This window comes from Corythoichthys intestinalis, chromosome 13, assembly GCF_030265065.1.
Source record: "Corythoichthys intestinalis isolate RoL2023-P3 chromosome 13, ASM3026506v1, whole genome shotgun sequence".
NCBI lineage: Eukaryota > Metazoa > Chordata > Actinopteri > Syngnathiformes > Syngnathidae > Corythoichthys > Corythoichthys intestinalis.
This window is the reverse complement of record NC_080407.1, coordinates 54,892,027-54,908,332: the sequence shown is the minus strand read 5'-3', so window position 1 is coordinate 54,908,332 and position 16,306 is coordinate 54,892,027. Positions and strand designations below refer to the sequence as shown.

Genomic DNA, 16,306 nt, shown 5'->3' with positions numbered 1-16,306 from the left:
GTACACGAACCCGGTGCGTGGAAAAGATTTGTGTGGAAAATACACGACTATGAGGCTTTTGTGAAGAAAAATTAATTGCAATACTTCACCAATTAGAGAAAAATGTACAGTTGTGACACTTGTTTTTTCGGGGCAAGAGTTCTACTATAAAAGGCAGTTTTTGTTTTTTTTGACATGATATGAAATCTTAATGTTATGCTGATTTCTCCAGCTGGGCTGGGAACAAAAAGTGGTCTTTGCCATGTGGCAAATGGATCTAGCCATGTGGCTTTTTTTTTTCCAAAGTGGCGTTTTAATTGCCATGTGGCATTTTTTTGCCGCGTGGCGTTTTAATTGCCATGTGGCACAATTGATTTTGCCATGGAGTATTTTATTTTGCCATGTGGCATTTTTTTGCCATGTGGCAAAACGGATTTTGCAAAGTGGCATTTTTTGCCATGTGGGAAAATGGATTTTGCCACGTGGCATTTTTTTTGCCACGTCGCGTTTTAATTGCCATGTGGCATTTTTTTTGCCACATGGTGTTTTATTTGCCATGTGGCAACATTGATTTTGCCATGGGGTACTTTTTTGCCATGTGGCAAAATGGATTTTGCAATGTGGCATTTTTTTTGCCATGTGGCAAAATGGATATTGCAATGTGGCTTTTTTTGCCATGTGGCAAAATGGATATTGCAATGTGGCATTTTTTTTGCCATGTGGCAAAATGGATTTTGCCATGTAGCATTTTTTTTGCCATGTGGCAAAATTGATTTTGCCATGTGGCATTTTTTTGGTTAGTGGCAAAAATTGATTTTGTTATGTGGCAAAACGGATTTTGCAATGTGGCATTTTTTGCCATGTGGCAAAATGGATTTTGCCATGTGGCATTTTTTTTGCCATGTGGCAAAATGGATTTTGCCATGTGGCATTTCTTTTTAGCGTGCAGCAAAATGGATTTTGCCATGTGGCATTTTATTTTTGCAAAGTGGCATTTTTTTGCCATGTGGAAAAATGGATTTTGCAATGTGGCATTTTTTTGCCATGTGGCAAAATGGATTTTGTCATGTGGCATTTTTTGCCATGTGGCAAAATGGATTTTGCCATGTGGCTTTTCATTTTTGCAAAGTGGCATTTTTTTGCCATGTGGCAAAATGGATTTTACAATGTGGCATTTTTTTGCCATGTGGCAAAATGGATTTTGCCATGTGGCATTTCTTTTTACCGTGCAGCAAAATGGATTTTGCCATGTGGCATTTTATTTTTGCAAAGTGGCATTTTTTTGCCATGTGGAAAAATGGATTTTGCAATGTGGCATTTTTTTTCCATGTGGCAAAATGGATTTTGTCATGTGGCAATTCTTTTTACCATGCGGCAAAATGGATTTTGCCATGTGGCTTTTTTTTTTTTTTTTTCTATGTGGCAAAATTGATTTTGCCATGTGGCAAAATGGATTTGCATAGCCTGACTTGGGTGTCAGCTGAACGTCAATGTGCTCTAATGTAAAGTGTATGGTCAAAAATCACGGCAACAAGTGTTTTTCTGGCATTTAAAATGAATGGAAAATTTGGACGTGCATAGCCGTCAAAGGCATGGACGTGCATGGCCTGCAAAAACGCCATATACACAAAAAAATGCCACTTACCAAAAGGAAAAAAAAAATTGCCACATACCAAAATTGATTTAAACACTTGAAATTCCGGCAAAAGTTCCAGGATATGTTAACAGCGAGTGTACAAAATACATAAATAATAAATACACAGATAATAAAGGGCTTGATCGAGGTGAGGTCAGGTAGGCTGAGATTCTGCTGGGCTGACGTCAAACTGTGACGATTGGTCAGCGATTTTGCGTGTGAAGTGGGAGGGGGAGTAGGAGTGGTCAGAGTCACGGTTGCAGTGCGGTGGCGGCCTGGCGTGTTTGCGCGTCTACTTGTTGATTCGTAGCTTAAAGGACACGCGCCCGGCAAATTTGTCCCGCTCGCTGCCGGGGGCCAGTGTGTTGGAGGTGATTTTACACTCCACGTCGATGTCGGTGTTGAGGGAGGCGTTCAGAAACTTGATGGCCACCAGCGGCTGGGTGTAGTTCACCTGAAAATGCAAAACGTGACAATAGACAAGTGACTGATGGTCCTTCATGGAGCAAATATTCAGGTTCAAGTTGTTATTCAGCATTCAGGTCAAAAAAAGACGACTTAGACGGTTAACCGCTAACTTCTAAACAATGGTTACCTGAGCTTTCTTGCCATAATAAGGGTAATACATAAGGTTGAAGGTCCCATTTGGAGGGTAGTAGGCCAGAGGTCCCATCTGATCGCTGTCCTCTCTCTGCACACAGTCAACATGACGCCCATTTGATTGATCAAACACAAATGCATCATTCCCAGAGCTCAATGGCGGCTAACTGCTGTTCCTTCAGTCTATAAGCGCCTGTTTCCTATGGTTGCCAACAGTCCCAATTTGCGTGGGACATCCTGGAATTTAGGGAGTTCTGACTGGTCTCGCCGGCAGTGGAACTTCCTAAATTCCGGGTTCTCCCGCACAATCCAGGACTTTTGGCAACCCTACCGTTTGCTAAAACGGACTAACTTCTACTTGAAGGCTACGTGGCGAGTTCTCGCGAGCTCGTCTTACCAACTCGTCTTCTCCCTCTTTGTACAACTGAGGAACAGAGGAGCGAGACGCCATGTACACAAAGAGACCGACAGATGCGGAGACAGACAGATGTGCGGACAGACAGATGTGTAGTCAGACAGGCCTACTTTGGATCCGCAAGTGACAAAAGGCGACTGTCCGTCCTTTCCGGGAAACATCCCGATCACCTGCGAACCATCAGACGAGAAGAAAAGATCAGTGTGATTTCAAGACTCTTGTCCATAAACATTTATTTCCTGAAAAAATAAGGGTTGGGACTGCTTGCAACTAGTTCAGGGTCAACTCCGGAGAGACAGCGAGAACCAAAAGTGGTATTTGCAATGTGGCAAAATTGATTTTGCCATGTGGCATTTTTTTTAACATGTTCCAAAATGGATTTTGCAATGTGGCATTTTTTGGTCAAGTGACATTTTTTTGCCATGTGGCAAAATGGATTTTGCCATGGATTTTGGTTTGTGGCATTCTTGTTTTGGGTCATGTGGCAAAAAAAAAAAAAAAAACGCCACATGACAAAAAATGCCACATGACAAAAAAAATGCCACATGGGCAAAATACATTTTGCCACATGGCAAAAAAATGCCACATGGCCCAAACAAATTCCGCAAACCAAAATCCATTTTGGCCACACTGCCAAAAAAATTCCACAAACCAAAATCACTTTTGCCACTTGGCAAAAAAAAAAAAAAAAAAATGCCACGTGACAAAATCCATTTAGCCACATGGCAAATAATTGCCACATGGCCCAAAAAATGCCACAAACAAAAATTCATTTTGGCCACATGGCCAAAAAAATCCCACAAACCAAAATCCATTTTGCCACATTCCAAAAAAAAATGCCACATGGGAAAATCCATTTTGTCACATGGCCAAAATAAATGCCACAAACCAAAATCCATTTTGCCCTAATGGCATAAAAAATACTAAATGGCAAAATCCATTTTGCCACATGGCAAAAAATATTTGCCACATGGCAAACAAAATGCCACAAACCAAAATTAGTTTTGCCAAATTTTTAAAAAATGCCACATGCCAAAATCCATTTTGTCACATGCCAGAATCATTTTTGCCACGTGGTAAAATCCATTTTGCCACATGGCAAAATCCATTTTGCCACATGGCAAAAAAATGCCACATAGCAAAATCAATTTTGTCACATGGCAATACAAATCCCACATGGCAAAATCCATTTCCTCACATGGCAAAATCCATTTTGCCACATGGGAAAATTCATTTTGCCACATGGCCAAACAAATGCCACAAATCAAAATCCTATTTTGGCCACATGGCCAAAATAAATGGCACAAACCAAAATTCATTTGGCCACATGGCAAAAAAAAATGCCCCGTGGCAAAATCCATTTTGCCCAAATGGCAAAAATAATTGCCACATGGCAAACAAAATGCCACAAACCATTTTTCCATAAAACATTTTGCCACATTGCAAAATCCATTTTGCTACATGTAAAAAAAATGCCACATGGCAAAAAAAAATACCACATGGCAAAATCCATTTTCCAACATGGCAAAAAAATGCCACATGGCAAAAAAAATGCCACATGGTAAAATCCATTTTGCCACATGGCAAATACCACTTTTTGTTCTTGGCCCTGCTGCAACTGCTCACTGGCAAACCTAATCATGAGGATTAGCGCCGTAGAAAGTAGGCGCCCTCATAGCCCCCCCTGGTGGATTGTAACTGGAATTGAATAAATGATTCGCTTTTACTTGCGAGGTGTCCAAAATGTGGAAATTTCAGACAACCGGGATTTCTTACCCGGTTGAGTTTAATCAGCACGCAGGGTTGTCCTCGGCCGTAACCGTAGAAACGGTCGGTAGACCCCGAACACTCCTCTAACATTGTCCTATTGAACTGACAGGAACGCTTGGGATTGTTCCGAACCTGAAGACATAGAAAACGCGTAAGACAGAAAACCGGGTGAGACCAAGGAAACTGGGCTTACCTCTCCGCTGTCTTCCTGGATGAAGTACTGATCAGGAGGGCAGTTGTCGTTCATCTGAACCTGCTGGCTGTCGTCGTACTCTGCGGACCGACAGGTCGTCAGTAAAAGAGGGAAATTGTTTTACGTCAAAGTGTTTACGAGGGGCCTTCTTACGGGACAAAAACGAGTCCAGACTTTGCACAAAGCCCTTATAACTTTCCAACTCGGACATGGAGTAGGTGAGCTCCAGTTGATTGCCTTTTGGACGAATCATCATCCCTGAAAGACAACAAGCTTTTCAGCCAATCGCGTTTCAGACCACATCGACCAATCGTTTTGGTTCTTTTCCCACCTGGGGTAGCTAGGCGGTCCTGCCAGGTGGGTTTGTAGTCGTCCAGCGTCAAGAGCATGATGTACATGGTGAGCGTGAACATCCCGGCCAGGAACAAGTAGAAGACCAGGTAGAAAAGCAGGATCAGACCTAAGTGAAGATTGGCCACGCTGATTATTCGGGTTCAGAAGAGCCGCCACCCCTCCCCCCGTCGAGGTTCTCAATGTCTATAATCCTCTTGTGTTGTCGAGCCCTACCCCCTGCCGATGACCCACTTCGATGCCAATCGAGGGGCGGCTCGCGTCTTGTTTTGGTCACTTATTGACACTTTTGAGTTCGCGACAACAGTGTCGGTAAATCCTCTTAACCCACAAATCCAGTGTCTGATGACTTCCGCTACTTTCTCGTCTTTCACTTTGAACCCCGCGAGAGGGTCTCACCCACGTGGTTCCTGACTCGTGCAGACTTTTCTCGTATTTACGCTCGACTGTTTGTATTACTCTAATGTACCCAACATAAAATAAATAGCAGTTATATTATAGTTTAAGGAAAACAAGCAGAATGTATTTGACATAAGGCATAAGAGATACATGACGCCATCTGACCACGGAAGCCGAACGCGTGCCTTATGTAGCAGACTAAGCAAGATTGACGCTGACGAGCAGGTTATAGCCAAGACATCTACAAGCCCACGTCTGCAACACCAAATCCCGCAATCAGCACTTCAGGACAGTCCAGAACAAATGGCAGGACGTCCTGTACTATCACAACACCCGATAACAAAAACAACTCTTAGTTTGTAAGCTCTGCGCCTCTAACAAATCGATCTCATTTTTCTCGGGAACCTCTTGTTGACTTGTGGTATGTTGACCCTGGAACGAGTCTGCCTCCTCACCTGGGTTTGTTGCCGTTTCGCCTTGAAATGTTTAAAAAAATCAATGTCATTTTTTCTCGGGAACCTTTTGTTGGCTTGTGATATGGTGTCCCTGGAACGAGTCTGCCTCCTCGCCTGGGTCTGTTGCCGTTTCGCCTTGAAATGTTTCACAAATCGATGTCATTTTTTCTCGGGAACCTTTTGTTGACTTGTGATATGGTGACCCTGGAAGAGTCTGCCTCCTCGCCTGGGTCTGTTGCCGTTTCGCCTTGAAATGTTTAACAAATCGATGTCATTTTTTCTCAGGAACCTTTTTTTGACTTGTGATATGTTGACCCTGGAAGAGTCTGCCTCCTCGCCTAGGTCTGTTGCCGTTTCGCCTTGAAATGTTTAACAAATCGATGTCGATTTTTCTCAGGAACCATTTGTTGACTTGTGATATGGTGACCCTGGAACGAGTCTGCCTCCTCGCCTGGGTCTGTTCCCGTTCCGCCTTGAAATGTTTAACAAATCGATGTCATTTTTTCTTGGGAACCTTTCTTTGACTTGTGATATGGTGACCCTGGAACGAGTCTGCCTCCTCGCCTGGGTCTGTTTTCGTTTTGCCTTGAAATGTTTAACAAATCGATGTCGATTTTTCTCAGGAACCATTTGTTGACTAGTGATATGGTGACCCTGGAACAAGTATGCCTCCTCGCCTGTGTCTGTTGCTTTTTCGCCTTGAAATGTTTAACAAATCAATGTCATTTTTCTCGGGAACCTTTTGTTGACTTGTGTTATGGTGACCCTGGAACAAGTCTGCCTCCTCGCCTAGGTCTGTTGCTGTTTCTCCTTGCCGTTTGATCGCTGTCGACCTGAATAAATTGTCATCTTGTGTTTTGAAGCCTTTTTCCAGCTTTCAAAATCTACTCGGTACAAAGGGTTAAGACTAAGGTGAACGTGCGGAGTTTGGCCTTTTGGCCTGGTTGTCGGAGTTTCGCTGGTGTGATTCTGGCAATCTGGCTAAAAGGTCAAATTCCTTCAAGACTTAAAGACATTAAAAGTGTTGTTGTATGTGAAAGATTAACGCGTTTGGACTAACAGGATAGACCCAATCCTCGCAATGATCTCACATGGCACAACTGGACCAGCTCCACTCCTGAAAATTAGTCCAATCCAATGACAATAAAAGTATACATTTTCAAAAAAAAAAAAAAAGCGCAGTATCGGTACAGTAAAGGCATCGGCTGATAACACATAGTCCGTTTAACAGTGTTTAATTCTTCTGCCGAATTTTCATTTGTCCTCTCCCAGTAAAAAAGGATTGGACATCCAGCGAGTTAAATAGGTCATGAATATTTAGCCGAAACCTTAAAAATTGTGCATAGTAGTCGTGAGACACGCTCGAAGAGGGCTTGTCCTTATGTATGGAAAATGTTGTGACAGATTACAATCCACTCAACTGCGGCCCGCCAAATAATCCCGATTAAAGTCCACACACACACATTCCCCCTCCCTCCGTTAGTAATGTCGCTTCATCCCTGTGTTTTGTCCTTCAGCTTCCATCAAGGCCAAAGCGCCACTGCATCGGTGCATGCTGGGATGTATGACATCATCAGACGGGTGATGCAAAGAGTGGATGGATGTCCATATGTTTTTTATTAGCTGAGCGTATGGCAACAAAAAAATCAAAAAATCAAATTAAATACGAAAATGTAACGTGAATACCACTAGGGGCGGCTATTGTCAATCATTGGACATCATGACGGACAAAAATGCTTGAAAATGGAGCGCACTTACTCCAGAGGCGTCATGAATTTTGCATTGACGAGATTACGTAATGATGCAATGTAATTCTCAGTCACTTACCCCAGCTGGCAGCGGTTCGACCCAGCAGCTCGTGCGTGCGCGGGTTCCAGAAGAACTCGCGCCACTCGCCCGAACCTTTGCGGTCCTCCTGCTTGGCGGCGGACATGATGAGACGGACGATGAAGAGGAGTCGAGCGGATGAAGATGGCGATGGCGAGGAAGATGCTCTTGCGATGAGGGAGACTGACCGAGAACGACAGTGGACGGCTGGGGATGGCGTCACTTGCGGCGCGCCTCCCTCCGCCGTGACGTCACATGCGCGTGCGCTTAGCCCCTACGTCATGTTTTGTCCAATTTTTGTTTGGATTAGATTATATAGTATATTTTAAACCTAATATGTTATCCATTTTCAAACCGGTTTGCAAATAACTATACATAATACACACAAATAGTCAAACCTAGTGTTGTCTCGCTCGCCATCTGCTGTCTGAAATAAGAACTGCATTTGAAACGTTACTATCTCTGACTGACTTATCTTCTTTAAACAAAATAAAAAAACGTCTGAACGTACAAAAAAAAACGAATTATAAAAAATTAATTAAAAACAAAACAAATTAATCACAAATAAAGACATTTACTATGAGTATTTATTCAATTGTCATACTCACGTGAACGCGCGCCACTCAAAAACTGTGATTGGCCGGCGTCGTTCCGCCCTCTTCTACCGCGCATGCGCGCCGTCGCCAGCGCCGAGGCGTGTTTACAAAGTTTGGCCCTGCAAAAGTTTGTTTTTACAAGAAAATCCGTCCGAGTGCGCGCGATCCTCAATGAAGATCCACTTGGCGCCGCTCAACGTCCCTCTGAGGCGAAGACTGCAGACTGCCGCAGTTCTGCAGTGGATTTTTTCCTTCCTGGGTCTAGGTAATTTGACGTCACGTAATCTAACAAAAGTATGACTTTGTCCATCAACCAAGTCCAACACCGTCACTCATCTGGACGTGTCTTCCAGCCCAATGCTGTCTGGCCGCCTTCATCCTCCTGTCACTCTCCACCTGGTGGATGTTGGCGTTGCTCTACGCCACCTGGCTGTGGCTCGACTCGGACACGCCCAACCGCGGAGGTCGCAGGTGCGAGTGGATCCGGCGCTCGATTGTGTGGGAATACTTCCGGGACTACTTTCCAATCAAGGTGCCTTTGCGTGACCGAGAGGCAAGCGCGACGCCGACTTGACGCATCCGTTCTGATCTGCAGCTTGTGAAAACAGTAGACCTGGAAGCTGACAAGAACTACGTATTTGGATTCCATCCGCATGGTGAGAGGCCCCGGTGTCGGCAGGACCGGAGTGGTACTCATTTTCAGCCCTGCCTGTAGTCTCATACCGAAGAACCAGCCCACTTAATATCATGGGTGGGGGCCGTGGCCCTGGGTTGGCGCCCGCGCGGCGTCTCCGCTCATCTGCGTGGTTGTCGCGTGTTTGGTAGGGCTCACGTACAGCTGGATTTGATAGGGCGGTGTAGGGTCGGTTGCCAACAGGCTTACACTCACAAGGGATTCACACAATTACTGGTTTCTAGATCACAGAGCTGGTTTGTTAACACTCTGCCCCTCCCAATCACTTAGCTTCTAGACTCCCCCACCCCCTCCCCTTCTTTCCCTGGTCAACAGGCCCCCCACTTGGTGTCAACCAGAAATACATCTAGCTGACGATAGCACCAACATATTCATAGTTAGTGTAGCCGTTCAATGTATTGTTGTTGTTTGTTTCTTTTCTACAACGAAAATATTTCGTCGACGAACAATTTTTTCATGACGATAACGAGACGGTAACTAGCTAAAAACGTGTTTTGGGATACTAAAACTTAAAGACACGAATGACAATTTTCGTCTGATGAGACGAAAACGAGACGAAAATGTGCCATAGTTTCCGTCACATGTTCACAATGTGTAGTTAGCCTGCCTGGTTGTGTCACTCATGTGACGTGCTGCGCCTCCCCCATCTGACCCACTAGTCTAGTGTCCTCTGCAGTCTTCTCATTGCTTGTTTGGAGACACACACGGTAAGATTAGTCTTGTCTCGGCAAAAGAGAGTATGCAATGTTAATTTAGCTTTTAAATGTCTGTGCTGAGTGCTAAATGTAACTCGTAGCATTAGCATAGTATTCACATTTGCGTTAGCATTAGCCTGGGGAGAGGGAAGTCTGGACCCTGGATTAAGCTGTAGATGATGGATGGATTTTTAAAAATATCTATTAACACAGGACTCAAATATACATCATTCAAATTTAAGTCTCATTAGAAAAGAGTTGGGCAACTGTACACTTGTAAAGATAAAAAAACAATGAAATGTGAAAGCTAAAATAATTGATTCACCAAAACTGTCTCCCTAAGCACTTATACAATTCATCTGTGAATATCAATCCACCTCAGTGTGCCACATTTTGGGTTAAAATGCCAAAGTTGTGTTTTGCCCGACAACATGGTTTTCACCCGAATGTCTTTGTGCCCTGGCAACCGCAATAAAACTGCCTGGCGGTTTTCATGGTGTTAAAAAACGTTCATTCTTTCATTCTACACATTCATTCATAGCTTACCTGTGCATTGCAGCTCAATAAATGCCACAATCTGCCTCAGAGTGCCACCTTTTGGGCTAAAAAAAAAGCCAAAGTTACATTTCGCCTGACAAGGGGATTTCACCCCGATCTTTCGTGTGCTTCTCGGGCAGCCATGGCAGCTGCCCAAACTGCCAGTAGGTTCATTGCTGTGTTTTCATCCAATCATGGTCGAAAACAACCGTAATGGGTCGCGCCAAGTGGGGTGCGGGAAGGGCTGTAGTTTATCATGTGTTAAAATTTAGCATGTTTAACTGACATCTTCATTAAAACTATATTAAGACCAGCCCACTGGGATTTGTCCCGGTCCTCCCGATTAACCCCGTTGTCGGTTTTGTCCGTCTCATTTGACAACAGAGCGTTTCTCCCACCAGGCGTGCTGGCCACGGGAGCGTTTGGTAATTTCTGCACAGAGTCCACGGGTTTCTCCGCTCTCTTTCCCGGACTCAAGTCTCACCTGCTCATGTTGCCCTTCTGGTTCCGAGTGCCGATCTTCAGGGACTACATCATGAGCGGAGGTACACATCTGCAAAATCATTACGATTTTGGATACGGCAAGACTTTCGGAGGATGTTTAGGGACTTTTAAATTGTTCGCAGAGGAGGTAGGATGCTGCCTCTTGATTTTCGGTCTGGTATCGTTCAGTTTTTCGTAGTTTCTGATGAGTTTGAAGCACAGACAAGAACAATTTGGCACTTGTGTTTCTTTCAGGTCTGGTATCAAGCTCCAAGTCCAGCCTCTCCTACTTGCTGAGTCGCCCAGAAGGAGGAAACGTTGCAGTCATCGCGGTGGGCGCCGCCCCGGAGGCACTGGATGCTCGTCCTGGAGCTTTGACGCTACAGGTGTGACATTTTGGTTTAGGAAACAAGCCCGACTTTCCCACCGTAACTAGAAACCAGGTCAAAAATTAAAGCTGGATTCTTAACTTTGAAGCAAAACTTATCGAGGTGGGTCTTCATTGGTAAATCAGTGCATTTTGACAGTCCGGTTTTTGGTGGAACACCTCAAATGCCGCTCTGGTCAATAAGTTTTTTTCTTCTTACAGCTGCGGAAAAGGAAGGGCTTCATCAAACTGGCGTTGAGACATGGGTGGGTGACTTGGCCATGTGGGCGTGGCTTAATTGACCTGCTTGTTGATAGTATTTTTGTGCACGCGTGCGTCCACAGAGCTCAACTGGTTCCGGTCTTCTCGTTTGGAGAAAACGAGCTCTTTGATCAAGTTCAGAACCCGACCGGCTCTCCTCTCAGGACACTGCAGGTGAGTTTACTTGCTCGCGATAACACGGGTTTTGCTGGAAAACGACTTGTACTTGTTTTAGGACCGGCTGCAAAGCATCATGGGAATATCGATGCCTCTGTTCAACGGTAGAGGAATCTTCCAGTACAGTTTCGGGCTGCTGCCGCACAGGAAAGCCATCCTGACAGTTGGTAGGACCGCCGATCGGGACTCGGTGGGTTTCTCTGCCCCACTCAGCGGCACGTCTGTTTTTAGTGGGGACGCCCATCCAGGTGGCGGCCACACCGAACCCTACTAGCGAGGACATCGACGCTCTTCATGAAGTTTACTTGGAGCACCTGAGCGAGCTGTTTGAGCGACACAAACATGAATACGGGCTGCAGGAGCACCAACACCTGAACTTCATCTGACGTTATTGCACTTTCTCTTCTCTGTCCAATACAAAAAAAATCATGTGGCAACCGATCATCCTGCTGTTAAGTTGCACGAGTTCCTGTTGGTTTCAGGTCACTTCCTTTTGGTTTCTGGATCAGTGGAGTAATCGGATTAGGAACATTTAATGCAGAATCAATTTAAGTAGATGGAGAACAAAGGGTTGCTAAGAATTGCACTTTCATTTTATAATAAATTAGCTTAGCTTCAAACATTATAGAAAAATAAGTAAATGAGAATCTAGGTACAACAAAAGAATAATAATTAGCAAACTTGCATAGCAAAAGTCCGCTAGCTTAAATGCTATAAAATGCTAGGAGTTTTCTTTTTTTTACAATACTCATAACAAATCCGTCAAACACATACACAAAAAATAGCTAAATATACCTATAAACTAAATTATGAATGCATTAAAAAATATATATTAGCACCAAAAAAAAACTAACCCTATGTTAGACCAGAGACTTCTAGGGCTGATTCATAGGGGGCCTATTTTCAAAAACTTTAAATTCAAATATTTACAAAACCAAAGCTGCTACCGACCTAAAACCAAAACAGGCACCTACCTTAGCCATATAAGTCTCCGTGAGCAGCGGCATCCAAAAATTCGAAGACGTTCCCTTATAAAATCCAGATTAATTATTTGTTATATAAGTGTTATGTCCTCTGGTCTTATGTTGACTACTTTTTGGGTTTAATTTCTTTCTAAGATTGTACATTGTTCATCCGTCCACAGGATGTCGCTATTGTAACTCTGACTTTGCAGTTTTTCTTTGGTATTGCTGTTTGCGCTCGGCTTCCCCTAGTGGCGATTTGCTGTAAGCAGCAGGCAGAAAGAACTTTTTATTTCAGTTGGAAAAGAGGCCTTGAGGTGTTAAGACGTTACACACCTCCTCTGCACCATACATCGTTGGGAACCCTTGACAAAACAAAATCTGTAAGTTTGTACGTTTTAACAATGGGTTAGATGTAATTTTGATGTGTCTATTCTGTTATTTTGTTGTTATTTATGTATGTTTCAGTTTTACCAGCCACACACACACACGCGCACACGTTCACGCGAAGAAATAAATGAGAGGAAGGAGTTTGGGCCTCCATTTTTCTTTGTTGGTTTAGCTCGCTGCCAAAGTCGAGTAGCCATACGCTCGGCTGAGGGCAGAAGAGTAAAAAGATTTTCAACACATCAAGCACCCAAGATGTCTCAGCAAGAAGTTTCACCACCTATCAGCCAAGTGGTCACCAGGTCGGAGGCCAGTCATTCTCATTCTTCACGCCGGTCCAGAACGAGTCAAGCTGCTGCACAAGCACGAGCAGACGCCGAAGCTGCCTACGTCAGAGCACGGTACGCCAAACGCCAAATCGACATGGAGGTCGAGAAGGCACGCATCGAGGCAACACTACACGCTCTGAAGACGGAAGGTGAAGCAGAAGCAGCGCTCGCCGCAGCTAAAGTTTGGGAGGCGACTTTCGAAGAAGAGGAGCGCGCCAAAGTCGACCTCAGCGAGCAAGGGGTATTTTCCAAGACACCCCCCTCCATCAGGCGTGCACAAGAGTATGTGCATGCTCACTTTGACGACCAGCGTGTGCAAGCAGATGGCACACAAACGCCAAACACTGAGCACCTGGTTAGGCACAATGACTCTCAACAACCAGAAAATAGCCCAAAATCAGCTGGTGCTTTTCCACATGTGCGTCACATCGACATCGCTGACGAAGAGCATCTCCAATCTCATCGTGCGAGAACGGACATCTCACACCAGCCTACACCTTCAGCAACCCCACAAAGTGAACTGTCCAATTTAGCAGCCTATCTAGCACGGCGTGATCTGCTGACATCGGGGTTCAAGGTTTTCGACAACCGGCCAGAGTCCTACCTGTCCTGGAAGTCCATGTTCTGCAACGCGACGGAAGGCCTCAATCTCAAGCCCAGCGAAGAGCTCGACCTTCTCACCAAGTGGCTCGGCGGGGAGTCTCTTCAACACGCTCAGAGGATCAGGGCGGTCCACGTGAGTAATCCACAGGCAGGTCTCCAACGTCTGTGGCAGCGGCTAGACAAGACTTATGGCTCTCCAGAGGTAATTGAATCCTCACTCTTCCAACGGTTGCAGACTTTTCCAAGAATCTCCAACAAAGACACTCACTTACTGCAGGAGCTTGCTGATCTTCTGTTAGAGCTATCGTATGCCAAAAGTGAAAGTTATTTGCCGGGTCTTAGCTTTCTCGACACACCAAGGGGCATAAACCCGATAGTTGAAAAACTCCCATATGGACTCCAGGAGTCATGGGTTACACAAGGTACCAAATACAAAAGGGAAAACGGTGCAGTCTATCCACCTTTTTCGTATTTTGTGCGGTTCGTAAATGACTACGCTGAAATGAGAACAGACCCTAGCTTTATGTTACAGTGTTCAAACGTAATAAATCCAAGGGTTGATAAGACATCAGTAAGACGAGACAAATACAGAGTTCCATTGGCGGTGAATAAAATAGAGATCAGTCCGGCTAAATTGACAGCACTCGATCCAGACAAACAATGTCCTATCCACCAAAAACCACATTCACTCGTCAAATGCAGGGGGTTTAGAATGAAAACACTAGACGAAAGAAAGAACATTCTCAAAGAGCACGCCATTTGTTTTAAATGTTGTGCGTCCACAAATCACAGGGCTCGAGACTGTAAAGCTATTATCCAATGCTCAGAATGTGATAGCGATGCTCATGTGTCTGCCATGCATGTCGGTCCACCTCCATGGACACCTCAAGACTTTAATCCCCCAACCCAGAGTCACGGCGGGGAGTCTGAGGGCCCAAATCCTGTGAACACAGCCAGTTGCACAGAAGTATGTGGGCAAGGCGTAAAAGGAAAATCATGCTCAAAGATCTGTTTAGTTAATGTATATCGCCGAACTTCTCCAGAAAAGAAAAAGAGGGTATATGCCATGTTGGATGATCAGAGCAATTCATCCTTAGCCAGATCTGCGTTTTTTGACATGTTTAATGTGCAAGGTACCATATTCCCATACACCATGAGAACATGTGCAGGTTTATCAGAGACACAAGGTCGTAAAGCTGATGGCTTTGTTGTAGAAGATGTAGATGGTAAGGTCTCCATGATGCTGCCTACAATAACAGAATGTGATCAGATTCCAGATAATAGAGACGAAATTCCCAGCCCTGAGGTAGCAGCAGCTCACCCTCATTTGCGATCAATCGCTTCACAGATTCCTCCTCTCGACCCATCGGCAGACATTCTTCTGCTCCTGGGAAGGGACATCATTCAGGCTCATAAAGTTCGTGGTCAGGTAAATGGGCCAAACAATGCACCTCATGCCCAGCGTCTCGATTTAGGATGGGTTGTCATAGGTGATGTCTGTCTCTCTGGAGCTCATAAACCCACATTGAACTCATTTAAGACGAACGTTCTAAACAGTGGACGTCCCACGTTCCTCAGTCCTTGCGAAAACACAATCGTTATCAAAGAGAAATACACCAAAAACGATCCACTAAACACACAAGCGGAACTAGGACAACATATTTTCCAACAAACAACAAATGACGACAAAGTTGCACTTTCGGCAGAAGATGCGTTGTTCCTAGACATTATGCACAACAACTTTGCTAAAGATGAGGCGAATAACTGGGTAGCTCCACTTCCATTCCGCTCACCTAGGCGGCGCCTACCTGACAATCGGCAGCAGGCCTACAATCGTTTAATGTCGCTCCGCAAAACGCTGAGAAGAAAACCTGAAATGAGAGCGCATTACGCTGAGTTTATGGAGAAAATATTCAGCAAGGGCCATGCCGAACCAGCGCCCGCACTGGCGCCAGATCAAGAGTGCTGGTATCTCCCTAGTTTTGGCGTTTACCACCCGCAAAAGCCAGAAAAAATTAGGGTAGTCTTTGATTCGAGTGCTCAACTTGACAATGTTTCTCTCAATGACGTGCTCCTCAAGGGACCAGATCTTAACAACACTCTCGTAGGAGTTCTGATGCGGTTTAGGTCCGACCCATACGCCGTTATGGCAGATGTGGAGCATATGTTTCACAACTTTATAGTACGAGAAGACCACCGTAACTACCTTCGTTTCTTGTGGTTCCAAAATCATGACCTTGATGGAAAAGTGCAAGAATTTAGGATGACTGTCCATGTGTTTGGTAATTGTCCTTCCCCATCAGTCGCCATCTTTGGACTGAAAAGAACAGCCATAGAAGGAGAAATGGAATTTGGCAGTGACGCAAAAGAATTCATTGAACGGCACTTCTATGTAGATGATGGGCTAAAGTCATTCTCTTCCATAGAGCAGGCCATTGATGTTCTTAGTAGGGCACAGAAGATGCTGGCTCAGTGTAACATACGCCTGCACAAAATCTCATCCAATTGTCCTCTCATAACAGGAGCCTTTCCAACCGAAGATCGTGCTGCAGGCATGCAAGGTCTTGACATTGGGCAGACTACCCCACCA

At 44.8% G+C, this 16,306-nt stretch overlaps 2 protein-coding genes across 3 annotated transcripts; one reads left to right on the top strand and one right to left on the bottom strand.

Moving 5' to 3' along the window:
• Positions 1 to 157: 157 nt before the first annotated feature.
• Positions 158 to 8,043, bottom strand: atp1b2a (ATPase Na+/K+ transporting subunit beta 2a). Of its 2 annotated transcripts, none has more exons than XM_057854093.1 (8): positions 7,626 to 7,861; positions 4,925 to 5,053; positions 4,747 to 4,851; positions 4,594 to 4,673; positions 4,407 to 4,532; positions 2,741 to 2,800; positions 2,211 to 2,306; positions 158 to 2,069 (listed from the first exon to the last, which is right to left on the bottom strand). In XM_057854093.1, exons 1-8 carry the CDS (start codon positions 7,729 to 7,731, stop codon positions 1,908 to 1,910), a joined length of 864 nt encoding a protein of 287 aa, XP_057710076.1. In that variant the 5' UTR covers positions 7,732 to 7,861; the 3' UTR covers positions 158 to 1,907. The 2 variants fall into 2 exon arrangements, 1 of the variants encoding a protein (XP_057710076.1); XR_009066557.1 differs by having other exon boundaries at positions 2,051 to 2,069; positions 2,613 to 2,800; positions 7,626 to 8,043.
• Positions 8,044 to 8,243: 200 nt separating this feature from the next.
• mogat3a (monoacylglycerol O-acyltransferase 3a) lies at positions 8,244 to 11,975 on the top strand. Its single transcript, XM_057854092.1, has 9 exons — positions 8,244 to 8,486; positions 8,575 to 8,753; positions 8,817 to 8,877; positions 10,549 to 10,692; positions 10,886 to 11,016; positions 11,220 to 11,263; positions 11,342 to 11,432; positions 11,494 to 11,602; positions 11,667 to 11,975. The coding sequence occupies exons 1-9, from the start codon at positions 8,393 to 8,395 to the stop codon at positions 11,819 to 11,821; spliced, it is 1,008 nt and encodes a 335-aa protein (XP_057710075.1). The 5' UTR covers positions 8,244 to 8,392; the 3' UTR covers positions 11,822 to 11,975.
• The last annotated feature ends 4,331 nt before the right edge of the window (positions 11,976 to 16,306 follow it).

Excerpts from the sequence above, each read along its gene's own strand:
- atp1b2a (XM_057854093.1), bottom strand. The coding sequence starts at position 7,731 with ATGTCCGCCGCCAAGCAGGAGGACCGCAAAGGTTCGGGCGAGTGGCGC. Across the intron at positions 4,674-4,746 it reads TCTGGACTCGTTTTTGTCCC|AGTACGACGACAGCCAGCAG; the intron begins GTAAGAAGGCCC and ends GTCGGTCCGCAG. Across the intron at positions 4,533-4,593 it reads TCCAGGAAGACAGCGGAGAG|GTTCGGAACAATCCCAAGCG; the intron begins GTAAGCCCAGTT and ends CTATGTCTTCAG.
- mogat3a (XM_057854092.1), top strand. The coding sequence starts at position 8,393 with ATGAAGATCCACTTGGCGCCGCTCAACGTCCCTCTGAGGCGAAGACTG. Across the intron at positions 8,754-8,816 it reads GGGACTACTTTCCAATCAAG|CTTGTGAAAACAGTAGACCT; the intron begins GTGCCTTTGCGT and ends TCTGATCTGCAG. Across the intron at positions 11,264-11,341 it reads AAACTGGCGTTGAGACATGG|AGCTCAACTGGTTCCGGTCT; the intron begins GTGGGTGACTTG and ends GTGCGTCCACAG.